The sequence below is a fragment of the Phyllostomus hastatus genome, unplaced genomic scaffold (assembly GCF_019186645.2).
Source record: "Phyllostomus hastatus isolate PE091 unplaced genomic scaffold, TTU_PhHast_1.1 phas_contig_1162, whole genome shotgun sequence".
In the NCBI taxonomy this organism is placed as follows: Eukaryota; Metazoa; Chordata; class Mammalia; order Chiroptera; family Phyllostomidae; genus Phyllostomus; species Phyllostomus hastatus.
Genome location: NW_025333537.1, coordinates 3,732,755 through 3,753,054, shown reverse-complemented (window position 1 = coordinate 3,753,054; position 20,300 = coordinate 3,732,755). Strand labels below are relative to the sequence as shown.

Below are 20,300 nucleotides of genomic sequence, written 5' to 3'. Positions count from 1 at the left end.
TGTCCCCAAATCCATTTTTCCCTTCTTCCATAGTAGTAAGAATTCTAGCTGGATATAGGCCACGCAGCCTGACAGTACAGATGCGTTGTCATGTGATGAAGTTCTGGTCAGCAAAATGTTGGAGGAAATGATTTGTCCCTCTTCCATATCATTGATGTAAAAGAAATGTGCTTACTCTGCCTTCCTGCTCTTTTCTCCCACCAGTCAGGGGGAATGAAGGTATGAAATGGCTCAAGTTCAAGCACATCAAAGAATACAACACCTTAAGGGATAGAGGTAGCCGCAAGATGGAAGGAAACTGGGTGCCTGAATTATTATATATACCAGAGCTGCTCCACCTGTATGGACTGTATTTTGGGGTCTTTTCATTACAGGAGCTTAGCCTATACCATAACTAATACACCCCTATGTGCGACTGGGGAAAGACACACTGGGAATCAACAGAGGGAAGCTGATGTCAGGCCGCACAAGAAAGAAGAGTCACAGGTCAACAATGGGCTTAGAGCTAGAGGAGCCTGAGGAGATCCGCGGCATGAAAAACATCCATACACAGCCCGTAAGATTTAAGAATTTCACAAAGAATTTAGATATAAAGATGTTACAAGTGGTGAGTTGCAAAACAATGTTTCCTTTGTAAAGATCAGTTCCTTTGTGGAGGACGCTGATGAAGGCATCTGTTACACAGAATTGAGCAGATTTCATCATGAGCCAGATTTAAAAGCGCCGTTTCCATGGGCCACCTGCCAGAATGCAGGACTAGCCTTGTTATATGGAACCAGACGTTACGACGGACTTGCTACAATTTTCTGTATACCAGAAAATGGTAAGCCACATTCATTAGCACGTAACTACAAATGAGAAATTTTTAACCATCAAAATTCTGAAGGACTCGAGTTCCATTTCCTTGCATTGCACTTCAGGTTTTAAGAATCACACTGTGTCTATCTTGAATCACATACTTGAGAGAACGAAACTCACACTGCTAACATACGATTTCCATAGCACAAGATGTAAACCAAAGTCCTGTGAAATCAATCATGTATTTGTCCAAAAATATTTCTGAAGAATTTACTTGGGGAAGCTCTGTTGGAAGCAAAGGAAACACAACCCCTCCCATCACGGAGGGAACGGCCTAGTGATGGAGACCAACACCCACTCAGGAAGAGGAAGTGCAGGGTGCTATGAGTCCAGCAGAGGGTCCTGGAAGAGTTTCTAAAAGAAGTGACATCTGGTCCAAGCCCAGATGTTGAAATCAGAGCAAGCCAGAGAAACAAGAGGGAACAGCCTAGAGAAAGGTCAGAGGCAAGCTCAAAGAACCAAAGGAAGTTTGGGGCTAAATGTGAAGTGAAAGGAGAGAAATGGTAAGCAATAGGCGAAAGGCACATTCAACAAAAGGTCGTGTGAACCACATGAAAGGGTCTGGCTGGCCTCCACCCACAGGGCAGCAAGGAGTCTTGAAGGATTTTAACAGCAGGATGACTTCTGCACTGTGTAGAAGACGTGGGGGAAGGGCAAGACAGATGGCAGGGAGAACACTGAGGTTACTGCAGCAATGCACACGAAAGATGGCGGCCTGAACTCACACAAGCAGGGCTGGAGAATTCAGCCAGCTTTGAGAAACATATCAGAGGAGGAATCCGATAAATTTTTCATTAATATAAAATGTATCCTCATTAAACTGCATGTGCATTACCAGTTAATGTTCAACTGGCAGCAAACTGTGATGTGCATGTTTCCCCAAACCTCAAAGGTCTGATGATCTGTAAGTGGTCAACAGGCACAAAGGAATCTCAGTACCGTACAATGCCAAAACAGATCTACGGCCCCCTGATCTTGCGGCAGAATGCGTTTCCAGATTCAGAAATGTTCAGATTTCAGAAAGGTAAAACGGTGCACATACTTTATATCATGTAACACCCCAGGGTAAGTCCTGAGACACTACACTGTAATAAAATACATTCATAATTTTGCAGCAAAATGGATGAACAGTCGCACTACAGGAAATTAATAAGAGAGTTTAGGTCGGGTTGGGCTAGAGATCAAGTTAGGATTTGCTGCCAAATAAGTAACAAAAGAACTTGAGGTTATTCTGGGTATATCAGAATTGCAGATAAAGGGCGGTGGATCTGTAATCACATCTTAATTCCTATGCTAAGTTTGGATTTTTATATGGAAACTGCACCCTTAGCAAGCATTTTACTTCCAAGTACCAAAGCACTTGAGAAAACAATGCAGACAAGGAGATAATTACGAGATCCCATCAGTGACACCCAATTGAGCTACTAAAGGGCACAACAATGTCATTGCAGCCAGGTACCAATGTGCTGAGGCCACTAGAACTCCAGAAGGCAGCTGTTTTGAAATCACATCTATCTTGCAAGATGGCGGGTAGATAACCTGACAAAATCCAAAGAGAAGGCCCACAGCTAAAAGACCGAAAAAGGGAAGCCCCTTGCAGCCAGGAGCTATCCTACCAGAAGAATGGCAGATATTCCCAATCTGTGAGATATTTCAGGAAGAAACTCCAAGCAGAAGTCCACACCAGTTAAATCCACAATTAAAAACAAAGGGATAAGCAAAAAACAAACAAACAGAAAGCCCTCATAGACACAGACAACGGTATGGTGACTACCAGAGGGACAGGAGGGTGGGGAAAGGGAGAGTAAAGAAGGGATAAGTGGTGATGGAAGGAGACTTGACCTGGGGTGGTGAGCACACAACATACAGATGATGCATTTATAGGATCGTGCACCTGAAACCTATGTAACTTTATTAACCAATGTCACCCCAACAAATTCCATTTTAAAAAGGGAGGGTCCTTACCACTGTGACGAAGCCAATTGGCAGGGATGAAAATGGTGACAACGAAAGAGTTTTAAATTCTCAAAATGCCCAAATATTCCCCTCCTGAAGATGTGCTTTGACAACTGTTGAGCCACAAAAAAAAAACAAAAACCAAAACCACTATAGGCAACACAAAAAGAAAACTACCCGTGAGTATCACTCCTAGAACTTGTCATCACCACTACCAAAACTGACCTTGACAATGGACAGTTCCAGAGTACCTCAACGATGTGTACTTTTAAAGAAGAAGCTGTGTGGGACTGGATATCAAGAAAGTGAGCTCTTCAACCCAGAGGAAAAGCAATGTGAACTTACAAAGCAGGACAAAGCAAACCAGAAAACTGTGGACTCCAAACTTTTGCCAAAAATCGGAGCCCGTCCTAGCTGCAGCACTACCTGTATGGCCTTGAAAACAAAGCTTATCCTCACAAGCTGGTCTTCGAAATCATTGGCAGAGTTCTAATTAAAATATCTTAAACAACAATAACAAACACACCAACCTCTGCAGTGTCTAGGGAATTTCTTTCCTGAGGACTAATTAAGAAGCCTGTTAATAAACCCGAACATAAGGAACTCGGGAAGATGCAGACGCCACAAGGCGAATGTCGCATTAGCAGCAAATACCCTAGAATATCAGTGAAAACTGAAAACACACCGAGGTCACTTGTGAAGGTCAGGGCTCCATGCCCCAAGTCTCAAGGAAGAAAAGCTTCCCGGACAATATTCAAGGAAAGGAAGCTTCAGACTGTAAACACCACAGGTGTGGTTGGTGCAAGGCCAGTCTCCCAACATATTTCTACGGGAATGTCTTTGCCTAGAAGGCTGGGTGGACTCGGGAGAAATTTCTCTACCAGCACAGGTTCTCAACCAATATAAAACCAAAGCAAATAAACCGTCCATTCCAGGTCAGAAATAAAGGCAGGAGAGTCCCCCCACATATGTCTGGTGAAATTTCAAAATAAATAGGAGTCCATCTCTTCCTTACATAAGCCTCTGTAAAGTTTATATTGTCTCGCTTTAAGGGCTGAATCAGGGACAACAATTGTTTCTAGGACACGTTTTGTTAATTTTGTTTGTTTTGTACTTTAGGAATCTAACCCCCGAGAACCTAACCAAGGTCCCAAAATGAATTTCTACACGTTATGTTACATGTGCATCAGAATACCTATAGGACCATTCAAAAGAATGAGGCTGACCTGTACGTACTGACGTGGAGAGATATCCAGGACAAACCGTTAGAAGGCAAAAAACAAGCTGAAGAGCAGAGCAGAGAGTAATATACCATTTTCGTAAAATAAACTATATATGTTCTATAAATATAGACAGAAATACTTTTTCCATCAGGCATAGTTAAGCATCAGAAAGAACACACATACCCATTAACATTCCATTAACATTTGTTTTACTAGGGAAATAAATTAGGAAGACAGAATATTTTTCCCTTTATTTCATACAGTTCTTCAGTAATTGCTTTTTTTTAATAACCATGAATTATCCCAACTTTTAAAAATTAAAAATTTTAATGATATTAACTAGACTTACTGACTTATTGTGGTGATCTTTCACAATCTATGCAAATATCAAAAAATTTTATTATACATCTGAAATATAATATTATATGTCAATTATACTTCAATTTAGAAATTTAAAGCAAGATTCTATTAAAGGTGCAATTAGACTATTCCCAAATAAATGATTTCTCATTATTATCCTTTAAGTCATAGCTATAATACCCAACAATTAATAGGGCTGCTTCTAAGTGGGCTAGCTCATAGGATAAGGAGAACAGGAAGGCAGCTGGCAGGCAGGAAAGCCACTGAATGAATGAGAGCCACCTCATGCGCCACCAGAGCAAGAACCACATTCAATGCCACGGCTGTGATACCTGAGTATCAGAGCACTGGACTAATTCCAAAGAAAGAAATGTAAAGACTCACCAGATAAAGGTTATTTTTGTCCTGAAAGGCATACTGTAATTGGGGGATCCAAGGACTTACGCTTCGAGATAATATGTTCCGTTCTTCCTCAAAAAAGGAAACCTTGAGGAAAAAGAAACCTTTTAGACAATTATAACATGAAGTAAATGTAAAGGAGGGGGAAGTGCCCTTTCCTCTCTCTTTAAGCCTGAACTGATGTCTCTAGTTAAAAAGAAAAAAAACCACTTAGCCTAGCATTCCACAATTCTCATCCATTCACCTACTTTGCTCACATTTTTTGCCAGATCTGTATATTATCTGCCCAATTACTTACCATTTTTCTTTAAAGTCAACTCACTCTACCTCTAAGCATCTTTCTGTTTCTCTTCACCTTCCCCTCCTCAATAATTCAGTCCTAAAGCCATTAGGTAAAGCAGATTAAGGTCAGCATCTAGGACAGGCGATAGGGAGAGAGCCAGGGTGGCCCAGAACAGGGTGCCAAGCCCACGTAGGGTGAGGACGGCTGCACGCGTGTGGGGGCAGTCCACCCTATGGTATCAACAGCCCACAGGGGTGAAAAGGGAACCCCATGTAGGGACGGCCTGGGACAGAGCACCTGAACGCACCAAAGGGAGGGGGCAGCACCAAAGACAATAGATTAGATGCACACATATGTGCAAAATAATTTAAAATGCTAAGGATAGGCCCTGGCTGGCGTAGCCCAGTGAATTGAGCGCGGACTGCGAGCCAAAGTGTCGCAGGTTCGATTCCCAGTCAGGGCACAGGCCTGGGTTGCAGGCCATGGCCCCCAGCAACCACACATTGCTGTTTCTCTCTCTCTCTCTTTCTCCCTCCCTTCCCTCTCTAAAAAATAAATAAATAAATAAAATCTTAAAAAAAATTTTTTTTAAATGTGTCAGAGAAGAGAGTCACAAACATGGAAAGGGTGAAATTTAGCACGAACCCTGTGAAGTTGGTATTGGCGTGAACACATGGTTTTCAATATACAGAGATACAGAAACAGAGATGTAAATGTGTGGCGGGGGGAGGTATATTATATACACCTGTACCTGCGTTTCCTAGCTCTGTCCACAGACAAGGGCCTGGGAACAGTGATGCCCCAACACCAGTGAGAACACTAGCACCCAGATCTTGGCCTCTAAATATAATTTTACAACAAAAGGACTAGTTGCAGGGCTGGAGCAAGGAAAGTAAAAGTGTAAGACCCTGAAAATCTTGTGCCAGAAAGCAAGCAGTGCTCAAAGATGGAAATATGGTAAAAAGACAAAAATCCAACCTGAAGAGAGTCTCATTAGCAAACTGGGAAGCAATTTGAGTGTGAAAATATATGCTAAATAACAGGCCTGGACTGGGTAGCTTGGTTGGTCCCAACACACCAAAGTTGCAGGTTTAATCCCTGGTCAGGGCACATACGAGAACTGACCAATGAATGCATGAATAAGTGGAACAGCAAACTGATATTTCTCGCTCTTTATCTCTCTCTCTCTTCTCTCTCTCTCTCTGTAATAAAGAAATAAATAAAAACTCTCCAGCCCATACCTCACCAGGGATCATCTTGAGTCATTCACCAGGAAGAAGGCATACCTATTTGATTCTGCAGTGTGGTAAGTGGAATTACTTTATTTTCACATGCACAGTTTCCCATCTAAAATGGAAACATCACAAGGTCAGGGCTACATCTAATGCCTCTTCTTAAGGACCCAGAAACATTCCAAACACAGCAGGTGCTCGGTAAGTGTTTCCAGATGATAGATGGTGCATGGGTGTTGGGAGGTTGAGTGAGCATCTTCCACACCTCTCTTCCACGGGGCCTGCCACATCCTGCCGTTTTTCCTTTCTGTGTAGTTGCCCACACTGCATTCCCACGTACCGGCTACATCCCTCTCGGACTCTAACAAGCAGCTTCCTGCCCTCCGCTGCCTCTGTGTTGGAGGCCCCACGGGGGTCACTGAAGTCCTCAGACTCTGATCCCAACCTCCTCCTTCCAAAAGCCTGAACGACCCACAACAACCTCACAAGTTAAACTGCCATTCCAAAAACTGGTCCTGGGGGGAGAACGATAAGTTACCATTGAACAGGTAAGGAGTTTCTGTTTGGGACGATGTAGAAGTTCTACAAACAGATTGTGGTTACACAACATTGTGAATGCACTAATACTAATAATAGTATCTTAAAAATAGTTAAAATGATAAATTTGTGTTATGTATATTTTGTCACAATAAAAAAAGGTTCTTGAGATTTCCTACCAATTACCCACATCCCACCCAAATGTCCTCATTTCTTCCATTCCCCAGTCTATTCTCCAGTCTATTAGTCTATTCTAAGTCACTAAAAAGAAAAAAAAAAACAAAAACACACACACACATATGCATATAGCATTCTAGCACTCAAACCTCCAGAATGTCACACACGCCACATCCAGCACATTCTCGTCACTACTCTCCGCCTAGAACCTACGGCAGTGTAGAACTCTCCCTGTCCATGGCTCACCCGCATCTCTCCTCACTCCATCATTTGAGAAGTTGCTAACTGCTCCTGTGATGCTTTAGCTGTTTTATCTGGTAAGCACCTCGCTTTATATACTTGCCTTTTTCCTCTGCTTTCCAAGTTTGTTTTTAAATTGATCTTAGAGAGGGGGGAAAAGAGAGAGGAGAGTGAGGGAGAGTAGAGAGACATCAATTTATTGTTCCACTTATTCATGCATTCATTGGTTGATTCTTGTATGTGCCCCAACCGGAGATCAAACCCCCAACCTTGGTGTATCGGGACCACACTCTCATCAACTGAGCTACCCAGGCAGGGCTCCAAGGTTGTTTTTAAACCCTGAAAGTAACAGCCATGGAGCTACAATTCCTTGTGCAGGCTTCCCACGGAGCCAGGTACATTATCAGACACGTGAATGTGTACTAGAATGCCTGTAACTAATAAATTACTCTCTGAACTCCAAGGCTTATGGCCGTCTCTCTAGAAACACAGCAAATGAATCAATATGTCTGAAGCATCAGTCTCATTTAAAAGAAAGAAAAATACTGCAACCTTAAAGATAACTTCCTACTCGTTCTCAAATAAGCAACTCCCTAGCCACATAAGAATTTTATTTAGTTTCTTTTTTTTTCTTTTTTACTGAAATTTATTGGGGTGACACTGGTTAACAAAATTATACAGGTTTCAGGTGCACAATCCTATTTAATTTCTTCAAAGACCTGTTTTAAAATCAAATATCCATGCCCATAGCACAAACATATAAAATGTGTACAAAAGAAAACGCTGACTCACCCCACAATATGCATATCCCTAAACCCCCAGCTGATAGTCACAAAAGATCTTAAACTCATTAATTAAAAGGCCAAGTTGGTTCTGAATAAAACACAACTATATATAAAAACAGGATAAAGAAATCAAAGGGAGCTTGTTAGCCTTCAAAATGAGTCAGTATCAGTTCAAGAAAAAGAGCTAAGGACGTGAGAGACCTTTCTGCCCATGCCACCATAACTAACTACAGAGTCACAGAGGAAAATGGGTTTGATCCCAGATGTCAATTCAGCAAACTGTCTCTGCAGTGAACAGGGTAGTACCGAGAGAGAAAGGGCGCGATGCTAGAATGCTCCTACCTGCTCCTGGGCCAACAAGGCCTTCTTCTTCATGACTTTCATTGCATAGACGTCCCCGGTGGCTTTCTCTCTTACCACATGCACTTCAGCAAAGTGTCCACAACCTACCAGGCTTCTGACTTCAAAGTCCTTTGCAGAAGGCTGGAGCTCCTGCAACTCAGCGATGGTGTCGGAATCTGCAAATCATGGAAGAATTACTCCCAGGTAAATAAAGAGCCTTCGATATCTGAATCTTTATGAAAGCCAAAAAAAGAAAAAGTGTTCTTATGTCTTCCCTCACTGTCAAAAGACATTTAGTCACTTTCTAATCATCACGAATAATTATAAAATCGGCACAAAAGTGTTTTTATATGTTCAAATTAAGGGCTTCCGAAATTCCAAAGCACAGTTTCCATGGCAGCTATAATTTGCATCCTGTAGACTTAGAAAATAGCAGAATACAAATCATGCTTCTCTTCCTCATCTCGGAAGGCTGCAGGGCAGTGTGGTCAAAGATGCTTGTCCTCACTTAGGCCAGTTCACAATGGGACATAAGCAACACGATCCCAACCTCAATGTTGGAGCTGGTTTCCAGATCATTCCACTCTGACCACACGTGCTCTGCTCAGTTTTCTCTCAGTAGCCCATTTTATCTCCCCTGCATTGTCAGTAATAGTAATGCCTTCCTTGCCTTAACACGTGGCAGGGCTGCCAAAAAAAAAAAAAAAAAAAAAGTAACACAAAAACGAAGAAACCCTCAGCCCAAGGAACCAAGCGGAGGCTGACATTCGCTCTGCAGAGTTGACATGTCATGGATCTGGAAGGGTTTGCAGCTGTCTTTTTCTTAGCATACAGTCTCATTTATTCTCCTAGTGCAATCTCTTTTTTAATTAAATGTATTGGAGTGACACTGGCTAACAAAATCATTCAGGTTTCAGGTGCACAATTCTACAACACATCATCTGTACACTGTTCTGTGAGTGCACCACCCCAAGTACTCAGTCTCCGTCCAGTACCGTGTATCCCTCTACACCGTCCTCCACCTCCCCCTGCATCCCCCCGTGCTAGTGCAATCTTTCCATCGGTGTCTTGGTTTGCTTGGGCTGCGACAGCACCATAGATGAGGTGATTAAACTACAGGCATTTATTTCTCATCATGCTGAAGGCTGGGAAATCCAAGATCAAGAGGCTAGCAGATTCAGTTCCCAGGAAGGGCCTACGTCCGGGCTTACACATGGCTGGCTACCTTTTCATGGTGTCCTCGCATGGTAAAGAGAAGAAAGGGAGCTCTGGTCTCTCTTCCTGTTCTTGTAAGGACACTAATCCCATCTTGGAAGCCCCATCCTCATGATCTCATGTAAATCCAAGTACCTCCCAAAGGCCCCACCTCCAAATACCATCCCACGGAGGGTCAGAGCCTCGGCACGTTAATTTGGGAGAGACACGTTCAGTTGGAGATCTTCAATGTATGAAGTGTGGTCTAAATGAATGGACGACAGATTTGGAACCAAACTTTTTAACACTCTAAGAACACTAGGCTAGAGCATCACTATGCAACAACTCTAATGACCATCAATGATGGAGGGGAGCAGCTGTAACTGACTGAAAAATTAATTCAGTTCTGCACGTTATGGGGAAACTGCACCGTATACAGGGGTTACACTCCAAAAGAAGACAAGAGTATATGACCAAAATTACCCTGGAGAATCCCTCAGAAAGGTGCCTTGAAGACCGAGAGGCTGTCTTGCAATCCCAAAGTTACTCTGGAGTCCTCCAGGCACTGAAAAGGACCATTTCCACAGGTTGGCCACCAGATAAAGTCGGAAGCTACATTTCCTGAGTTACATTCAACTCAGCAAGTTGTTCAGACAATGACAGGGACTGAGTCCAACAAAGGGAAGAGCCATTTCACACCCACAGTCATACAGTGGCATATTGATGAATTAGCCAATGCAACTGTAATTGTTATCACACACCCCCTTCCTTGTCTCACGGGTAGAATTCCATTCATTTGGATCAAAGGCACAGATGACGAGCTCTGTTACACTGAGTGCCTTTCCGCCCACAGACCCACCTCTCACGTTAGCCAGTCATCCTGCAAACACCTTCCTTCGGTCACTTGGGGAACCAGGCAAGAGTGGTGGGTAGATCCCCATGAATTCATCATGACCACTGTAAAAACCAAATCTAGAGCACCCACACAGAGAATTCCATGCAGAAGCAAAACTGAAAGCTGAACAGTATTTTCCTGTTAACCTGACATCGCAGCGCCAAGCCCCATCTTTCTTCCCTGTCCCTTTCCAAGTCCCTTTCAGATCAAGCATTTGAGTTCTGAATTGTAATTCTGCAAACATGCTGGCCTGGAACTCCCTGGGTGGAACCTGATTTTATTATTGCTCCCACACGAGGCTAATTTCTCTTGATTCTCTGTTAGGCCTTGGGCCCCCAATTTGCTCACAGCATTTGTCCAACTTATTAGCTTTGGGTCTGTCACTGCCAACCACCAGATATCTCAATCACACAAGTAGACGAATTGCTTACAGGCAAAGCGATCATGGTAGTCTCAGAACTCTGAGAAACCGTTCCAAATCTCACTGTCTTTTTCCAGATGCTTTGGGTTATTCAGGTCAACAGGTGAGATCCTAAACTCAAGTCCATAACTATGAAAAAAAAAAAGCACCTTTACAATTTCTCTCTAAATCGGCAGCTTCTGTGACTCCAAAACCACATCACCCTTCATCCCTGCACAAGGTTATAGCATTTAAGAGCCCACTGAGGTTGAGATAAAGACCCAAAGCACTGGAATGAAAAGCACTCAAAGAATGACCTTGTCAGATACACGTTTGCACTCAGAGGGCAAAAGCCAACACTGCTGAATCCAATGCTTCCTTTTTAAGACTCAGTAATCCAACATTTCAACTTCTACGACTCGCGCTTCACAGAAACACTGGCACATGTGCTCAGAAAAGATACATATGAAAATGTGATGAGCACGCTTCTAACAGAAAAATAATCAGAAACAACCTAAAGGTTCATCAGTGGGAAAGTCCCCCACATAAAAGAATAACAGGCCCATGTTTGAGACAATGAGGTAGAGCTCAACCTCCAATAGAACACGTAACTTTTGGGTCTGTTTTGATCACTATTATAAAATCAATACCTAAAAGGGAACCTGGCACATAGCGAGTGTTCCAGAAATATTTGCTGAGTAAACATATTGCTAACTGAGCAAAGCTAGTGACAAAACATTATACACATTTGTAAACAATAATGTAAACTGGGCTGCTTTCGAATGGAGCTGGAGCAGTCAGGCCAGAGCAACTGCCCGGCACCACTCCCGTCTCAGATCTTCAGAATGTCAGTCACAAAGGGCAAAATAACCCTTGGACTGTGCATAAGCAACCTTGTGTCTCAAAGAACTGTTTGCCAAAGAAAAAGAAAAGCAGTTATTATGACTGATGACTACTGAACCGAAAATTTAAAACATTATTTAGAATTAGTATCACTGTGTTATATTACCTGCGCCAATCAAAAAGCCTTCCTTCTATTGATGTAATTGCTCCCCTTCCCTTTCTCATAAGTACTCATTGCCTTTGTCTTCTAAACGGAACACAGTTTGGGCTTTGCCTGCACCAGGGATTCCCAAATAACTATTCTTATTGGTCTCAAATAAATGCTTATATCTCAATTTTTAACTTAGCACATATCCATCTTGTGCAAAATTAAACAAGAGGAATGTGAGAACACGCATGGAAAGGGCTGACAGATGCTGGAGCTAACTGAATGGTACATGGGAATTCATAATACTACCTTCCTTACCCTTCGATATGTTTGAAAACTGCCATAATAAATACTTTCTATAGACCAAAAAAATTGCAATGCTATGCACCAAACTATTAACAGTGGTTATCTCAGGCAAGTAAGACTTGGAGGTATTTTTCTCTCTGATCTTTTATATTTAATTTTGTATTATGTTTGCAGTTAGGAAAAAGAAGTTCAAGTTATAATTTGCCCACAAGCATTAAAATTGTAAGCATATAGAAACTCTTACCTTATGGTAAATGTAGATGCAAGAGGGTAGACTTTCAGCTATCAAAACGCCAAGAAATGCCTGACTTTGAGAGTTATGAACACTTTTCTATGTGTGTTTTAATATTATACTTGTTATTTTTTTTACACAAATTATGAGACACTGTGCTTATTTTGTTTACTTATTTTGTTTACTTAGCATTAGAGTCAGTCAACCGATATTAACTGAGCATCTACTATGTGCCAGACACCAGGGGTAGAATAGTCATTAAGAAATAAAAATCCCTTCCCTAGTTCCCAGATGCTAGTTCCCTGCCTCTCTTGGCCCACGCTAGGGGCAACACTTTAGGGCTTTAACGCTGTCTCATTTCCTCCGACAGTCCCAAACAAAATCTCCATCTCTACGACAAGATTCAGGAAATTATGGCAATGGCAGCTGTTGGACCCTTCTCCCCATGGGGAAACGAAGCTTACATCCCAAAACAGAAAGTCAAAAGGGAAAAAAATCATACTAATGCAATCATCCTTTTTCAATCATAGCCTCTCAACTGTACTCTCCAGGAAGCCTCTTCAATAAAATGAAACAGTTCCCTGGAAGGGAATGCCATTAGCAGAACCTACACTTCACTAAGCCTAGCCCCCTGATTACTGAATGAGCCTAGAAGACCTGCTGCTTAAAGTGACCAGAGGGCAGTCTCAAGACTAATAATGAAGGTGCCTGTGGATGGCTCGGTAAATTCGCCTGTCACACAATTTCCCTTCCCCTCCCACTCCCCATGCCAGATTTTAAATATTCAAGAAAATAAGGTGGGAGTTTATTTAAACAAGTTCAGAATAATGAGCAAATGCCCCAAGTACATTTGAAAGTTAAAGGTACACAATATATTAAACGTCGGTGAGGTTTATGACTATCACTGCTGGGTAACACTGACGGTCTCTGTGCACCGGGCCACATGATAAACCTGGTCTGTGCACTAGCTCATCCAGCCGTTTCAGATATGCACTTTCCCCGTTTTGCAGATGAGGAAACAGAGGGCAGACAAGGTTCACACATAAATATCTCAAGTCACTGTACTTGACATACATTGATTTTATCTATTCAAAACTCCCAGCTCCGCCCTGGCTGGTGTGGCTCAGTGGATTGGGCGCCGGCCTGCAAACCAAAGGGTCACTGGTTCAATTCCCAGGCAGGACACATGCCTGGGTTGCGGGCCAGGTCCCCAGTAGGGGGCACACAAGAGATAACCACACATTGATCTTTCTCTCCCTCTTTTTCTCCCTCCTTTCCCCTCTCTCTAAAAATAAATAAATAGCCCTGGCTGGGGTGGCTCAGTGGATTAAGCGCCAGCCTGCGAACCAAAAGGTCACCTGTTCAATTCCCAGTCAGAGCACATGCCTGGGTTGTGTGCCAGGTCTCCAGTTGGGGGCGTATGAGAGACAACCACATATTGATATTTCTCTCCCTCTCTTTCTCCCTCCTTTCCCTCTCTAAAAATAAATAAATAAAATAAAAGTAAAAAATAAATAAAATCTTCCAAAATGAATATGAAACTGGGGCACCAGCAGCCAACTTCCCCACCAAATGGAAGTCAAGCAAAGTTAAGGGTGCGGGCAGGGCTGACTTAGGCCCCAAGTACTTTTGCTTTCAACAGCCCCTTCCTGCATTACAGAAAAAAAGAAATTCAAAAATTTATATATTTTATGACTAGAGTGGCATAATGATGAATATAATCCAGAACCATTACACATTACTTCTATATTCATATTGTCTTTATGATTTTAAAATAAAGTACAAATAAATTAAAATGCATTAAATTTGTTAAAATTAAATATTGTAGGACCTAAGCACTGTGCCCACTATGCCTAATGGAGAGTCCACCCTGAGTGAGTAGAGGAACGGACCAGAGGACATTATCTAATCCCTGGAACCAGCCATACCTCAACTTTGACCATCCCTGAATTTCTCAGTTTCGTGAGTCATAAATTCACTTTCCGGCCTAAGCTAGTTTGAGCTGAGTTTCTAGTCGCTTGCAAGCAAGAGGGCTGACTTACCTGGTCTCCCAGCTACAATAGGTGGAAGCTGACTTTGCAACAGCAACTGGGTCTCAGGGCAGAACTCTTACCCACTGTCAGCAACCACTAACCCATTCTGCCTCTGGCATCCTTCCAATTTTCTCTAGAGGGACAGTTTTCAAGAAACAGTTCTCCCGACTTACACTTCCGGACAAAGTTGCTCACGTGCTTCGTCTTCATCAGAGCAGGCTGACTGCACTCTTCAAAGAGAACAAAGAGGGCATCTAATATCCCTTCCCGGGAAAGGGAAGACATCTGCTGTTGAGTCATAAAGGGTGCTTTCCCCTAAAAACAGCAAACAGCAGATGGAGACACTGTCAATAATGAAAAGCTTTGATCAATAACATCCATCCACACAGAGTAAATTACAAGCCACCAGCTCGACTAACTGCTCACGACACACGCTAACAGCACAATTCTGTGGCTTCGTTCTTTAAAGAGACATCAATTGACAGTCATTAAGTTATCACTTGTACGATTCCATTACTGTGGGTTTCTTTCACCAGCACCTGGGAAGAAGAACTTCACGTATCTGCCATTAATAGGAAAAGATCTTTCTTTCTTAACGGTCTGAGACTCACGGAAACGTTTATTCTGGACCTTGCTGGTCTTGACATGTCTCCATGGCTCTAGAACAGGAAACAGTGATTGCCACTTCCTGCACGTGTACCCAGAGGTTTATTAATACAACTCCAGCTTCTTTAATTCACTACAGTGAATTCAATCTAGAGTGGAACAAAGGGAATAACTATACTAAAGCTAAATTCATTCATGATCTAGAGCAACAGTTGCAAACTGGCAGACTGTGTCTAGCCCACAGACATGTTTTGTTTGGCCTGTGGTATGTAAAATAATTAGAATTATCTGCCAATATTGAAAAATCATATTTTGCCAAAAAATGGGGGCAGAGGCAGATTTCGGGCTTCTCTTGAAGCACTGCTGGGTCTCGCAACACTGCCCCATGATCCTGCCTGGTGCTTTGAGCTGCAGCTATGGAACAAGGCCCCTCTGGATGGAGAATGAGTTGTGCATTTCGCTGCAGACCTGGCCTGCAGTTTTTCACCAGGCCCAAATGATGCATTTACACTCCCTGCCTGGTCCCCAGGGACATGAGTTTGCAACCCCTGATCTAGAGCAATGGATCCCACGTGTCAGGCCATATAGACTGTGGAGCGGTCTCTCTGCTGCTCCCATCAAGAGCTGGAGTCTATTTCCCCTCCCTTGAATCTGCGCTGTTTATGTGTCACACTTCAACCAACAAAGTATGGCACATGTGGCACTACTTTTGCTCTTTTGGAAAGCCAGCCACCATGTAGAGAAGCTCAAGCTGGACAGTTCAGCAAACTATGGCCCATGGGTCAAATCTGACCCACCGCCTTTTTTTACAAACAAAAGCTTTATTGAAATACAGCCACGCTCATTAATTTACACATGGTCTAGGGCTGCTTTTGTGTTCCAGTGGCAGGGCTGAGTAGTTGCAGTAAAGACCATATGGCCTACGGAGTCTAAAATACTTATTATGCACCAAAAAAAAAACTACGGTCCCTGGGTTAGACTTACCGAATAACGAGAGATCTCATAAGGAAGAGAGACAGGTGGAACAGCTCTGGGACACCCCAGCCTGCCTGCCGTCAGCACCCAGATGTTCCGGTCGTGGCCAGGCTCCCAGCTCAACGCGGCCCCCTGAGTGACCCCAGCTGATGTTATAGGGGGGAGCAGAAGCTGAATTCAGCCAACCCACAGAATCATCAGAAAAATAAATCCTCCTTGCTTTAACCTTCGTGAGTAGTTTGTTACACAGCACTGGATAATAGAAACAGACTAACTACACTTGAATCACCTGGAGAACTGGAAAACTAAAAACAAACAACCACAAAGAAACAGATTTTTCTGATACTATCTGCAGCCTATTGAATTAGAATTTTAGAGTTTGTAAGTTAAAATCTGTTTCATTAACAAGTCCCCTAAGAAATTCAAACCTCAGACAGGTTTGTGAGGCACTGGCCACAGTATCTGTTCCTTTACAGTTCTGCAACTAACTCAGAAAAATAAAATTCTTTGTTTCTTCTGTTCTTTAACGAGTGTAGACTAAGTAGAGCAGCAGTTACCAAATACGGTGGTGACTCTTAATAGTTTTCAAGTCTGCCATGACATAAGGAAAAAATGAACACCACATAATGACTCTTTTATAACACTATACATACCCAAATTTTAAAAGGGTCTTTTGTTCTGAAATTATGTCCTTTCTCTCTTGGTGTTTCTTAAAATACCCTCTTTTTTATGAAATAAAAGGACCAGAAGATAGTAAGTTTTTTTCATTATCTCTTTGGGGTTTTTTACATACCTTACTTGGCAAAATAAAAAGCTGGCAAACCTCGGTCAGCCCAGCAAATCTGTGAAATTTTACTGACTCAAAAATCTAAAAGTCTGCCAAATACTGACCTAGAGTTCATTGAAAAGTACTACTAAGTAGAACCTGAAACTCACTCTAAAGTAACAATAAATTTATGTTCACTTAGCAGTGATTACATTTAGGAGGATATTTATGGAAAGAACCTTTGTGATAATAAATACTCCCTCAATGAAAAACAAAATCACCACTCTATTAAAACCTTATTAAAATGACATTTTATAGAGAAAGATCAGCACCCTCAGCTGTTTACATTAGGCAAATGTTAAGTATATGCTACATTTGCAAATGATGGCTTTCCTGGGGGTGAGGAAATTCATTTAAAAAAAGATGAACTGGGGATTTACCCACAATCCTTACTGTTATGACACTTAGTATTATAAAGACATTTTATAAACTGACATACACTGGCAGTGTTGCCCAGCAGTTGCGTGACCAGTGTCTGGAGTAAGACAGATTAAAAATAGAGCCTGGCTGTGCCACGTACAAGCTGCATGATCCTGGACAAGTCCTTGCCTCCCGAGATCTGTGTCTCCTTCAATGTGGAATGTAACAAAGACAGTCCCTACTTTTGTTACAGGGCTGAAGAAAGATAATCAGGAGCATGCTGGTCTGTGCCCAGCACACTGGAAGCCACAGTTATTACTATGTAATCAGCATATTATAAGCTCTTTAAAAATTTTGTAATAAGTCGGGAATGTTCTGGAGTAAAAAACGAGAAGGCTAAAAAGCAGAATATCTCAGGACTTAAAATGGAGAGGAGGACAGTCCCAAAGAACTACCTAAGCTTTCAATCTGTCTCCATTCAGACCTGTTTGAACATTCCCCAGCACAAATATTCTGAAAAAATAAAAATAAAAACCATCAAGAACATATCAGCATTTATTATCACACAGATGCCCTACATAAATACCCTCCTGAATATAATCAATCCTAAGTAAACATAAACTTATTGTTACTATAACTATTATTACTATTTGGGCCTACCAAGAGGTGGGCAAGGAGCTAAGTGCTTTGCATGGATAATCTCATTTAATCCTCACAACTGTCCTGTAAATTAGGTGTTATAACCTCTCTTTTAAAGAATGGCAAACGGATTCAGAGGAGACAGTTGACTCACCCAAGGTAACACAGCTAACAAGTGCTGTGGCTAGAATGCAAACCTAAATCTTCACCACTAGCTCTGTTTTCCACCTGACTTGTGAATACGTAAGTCAAAAAGGATCTCTACATCAATGGTGTTACATCTATATCAGAAACAAAAGAATTAGAAATCTACTTGGATAAAATCTCATGATATTAATTTTTAATACTTCTGGGGTGATGGAAATGTTCTACGCCTTAAGAAGAATGTAGGTTTCACAGGTGTGGTATTTATCAAAACTGCTTTTTTAAAAAATATAAAACATAAACATCCCTTGAATGAAAAAGAAATAGGATTACACCTACAGAAATTTTAGTCCAGCAGACCTTTGTTCATTTGCTCCTCTTTCTTTAGTAAAAGGCCAAATGTTCGTACATATAAAGTGCATTAAATAATTTTTTAAAAATTTCCTTCAAGGGCAAGTTTAACTATCTACCGTTGTCTGCACAGTGACCCCTTTTACCCAGTACTATCAGGGCATATAAAACACCGAACGGGATTCTCCTATATTAGTCTCAGTGTTATAATAAAGGCAAAGGTGAGCGACAAGAAAGTTCCAAGGAAACAAACTCAGCAAGCAGAGCTGGCAACCTGTTACCTGGAAAAAAAGATTCAGCCTGGAGGCCCGGCTGGCAATGGGCTCAGCAACACCAGCGTCCGGTAGATTCCGTGCTCCATACTTGAATTTCAACATCTCCCCAATGGTTCTGAAAGGAGACAAGAGAAGGCCAATGTAAGGAGAAAGGGTTTCAGAGAGCCTGACCTTCCTCAAGATATCAGTGACAGCGTGGTGAGGATCAGCCATCACGCGGGTCGGGGGATACTCAGTCTGGTGAGGGAGAATAAAAACCACATTTTTATTCACTGTAACAGGTGATGCACCTATCTGACATAATCACTCACTTACAAATTTATTTTGTGCCCCCCTTAGAATGTAAGCACAAAAGCAGGGATTTCTATCCTCACATAGTGGGGACACATATAGTGTGGTACACAGTAGGTGCTATTAGTAGTTACTGAGCAAACCACATAATATGTTGGGAAATGATTAAAGTGTTATGAGGTTAAAAAAACTTCAGGAGAGGGCCTTTGGGGCATAGGTGCGCGTGTGCGCAAGCGCAATTGCAATTTTTAACAGTGTGGTCAGAGTAGACTATACTGAGAAGGTAACATCTAAACGAACACCTGAAGGGAGTGAACAGCAAGCCTTGCTGATAACTGGAGAAACTACCCCAGGCTGAGGGACAAGCCAGAGCTAAGGTTCGGAGGCAGGACCTGGCCTTCTCTAATATAATAGCAAGGGGACCAGAGGCGCTGGAGCGCAGTGCAAGAGACCGGAAGTAGCAAGTGATGGATGGATTCCGGGAATATGAAGACACTACATTAAGCTCACCCAGGTGGTTAGTTGCTGCTGGACTCCACTAGACACAATGAAGGTGGTGCTGACAGGAGGCAGGGCAGAACACCATAGGACCCCACTCAGGCTCAGAAAAGAACAATTTCCTGCTGCCCGGGGCACCTCCCAGCAGACCCCCTCGGCTCCGAGGGGCGTGAGCCTCGCCTGCTGGAGTTGACCTTCCCAACTACCAGCAGCCCTGGGGGCGGGACCACCGCCCTCCCTCCTGCGGGAGGCAAAGCGGGATAGGGGTGGGTGGAGGAGGCCCTTCCGAGGTCTTGTGAAGTGGGGTGACGGAGAATAGGGTGTAGGGTGGCGTTCAGACTCACGCTCAGAGGATCCCACCGGTCTGCACTCTGCTCGGTTCCCTGCTTCCCGCCGCCACGTTTGAACCAGAAACGGCGGGTCCAACCTATCAGAGTGCCCGTACCTATGATTGACATCTGCATACTAGCCACGCCCCCCAAAGTCCTTAAAGGGAGAGGCGGAGGGGCGGGCCTTGGAGGTTTGAAATTGTCAGTAAGCAGGATGCAGTGTTTGGAGAGCCTTGGTTAGTGTATAAGATCCCTGGGGAAGTCACCAGGCCAGGGCGGTGTCCCCTGCTTTCCCGGCAGCTGCGAGGGGGAAGGGAGCCAAGCCTCTGCCTAGTCTGGTTTCTCGATCTTGGCTAAAGTCTAAGTACTTGTTAATTTGGGAAATCAACTGGTTCTCTGCTACAGCTGAAGTAGCAGATGTTTTGAGTCTGAACTTCCACCTGCCTCGGTGACAGCATCTTTGATCTAATGTCCTGCAGAGAGTAGGTGCAGGTATTGAGACTGTCTGAAAGGATATTTTAAAATAAAAGGCAAGAGATGTAAACAGGCTCTTCACTAAGGAG

The 20,300-nt window shown here is 42.8% G+C and overlaps 1 protein-coding gene across 6 annotated transcripts in view; it reads right to left on the bottom strand.

Moving 5' to 3' along the window:
• The window catches only part of CIT (citron rho-interacting serine/threonine kinase), a 141,605-nt gene extending 121,804 nt beyond the window's left edge, over window positions 1–19,801 (bottom strand). For all 6 annotated transcript variants that reach the window (XM_045842962.1, XM_045842982.1, XM_045842972.1 and 3 more), the window contains exons 1-5: window positions 19,753–19,801; window positions 18,626–18,734; window positions 14,617–14,758; window positions 8,393–8,568; window positions 4,782–4,883 (exon numbers count right to left, since the gene is read on the bottom strand). In XM_045842962.1, the coding sequence (XP_045698918.1) occupies window positions 4,782–4,883; window positions 8,393–8,568; window positions 14,617–14,758; window positions 18,626–18,721 (516 nt within the window). In that variant the 5' untranslated portion in view covers window positions 18,722–18,734; window positions 19,753–19,801. The remainder of the gene's footprint in view (window positions 1–4,781; window positions 4,884–8,392; window positions 8,569–14,616; window positions 14,759–18,625; window positions 18,735–19,752) is intronic.
• Between the last annotated feature and the right edge of the window lie 499 nt (window positions 19,802–20,300).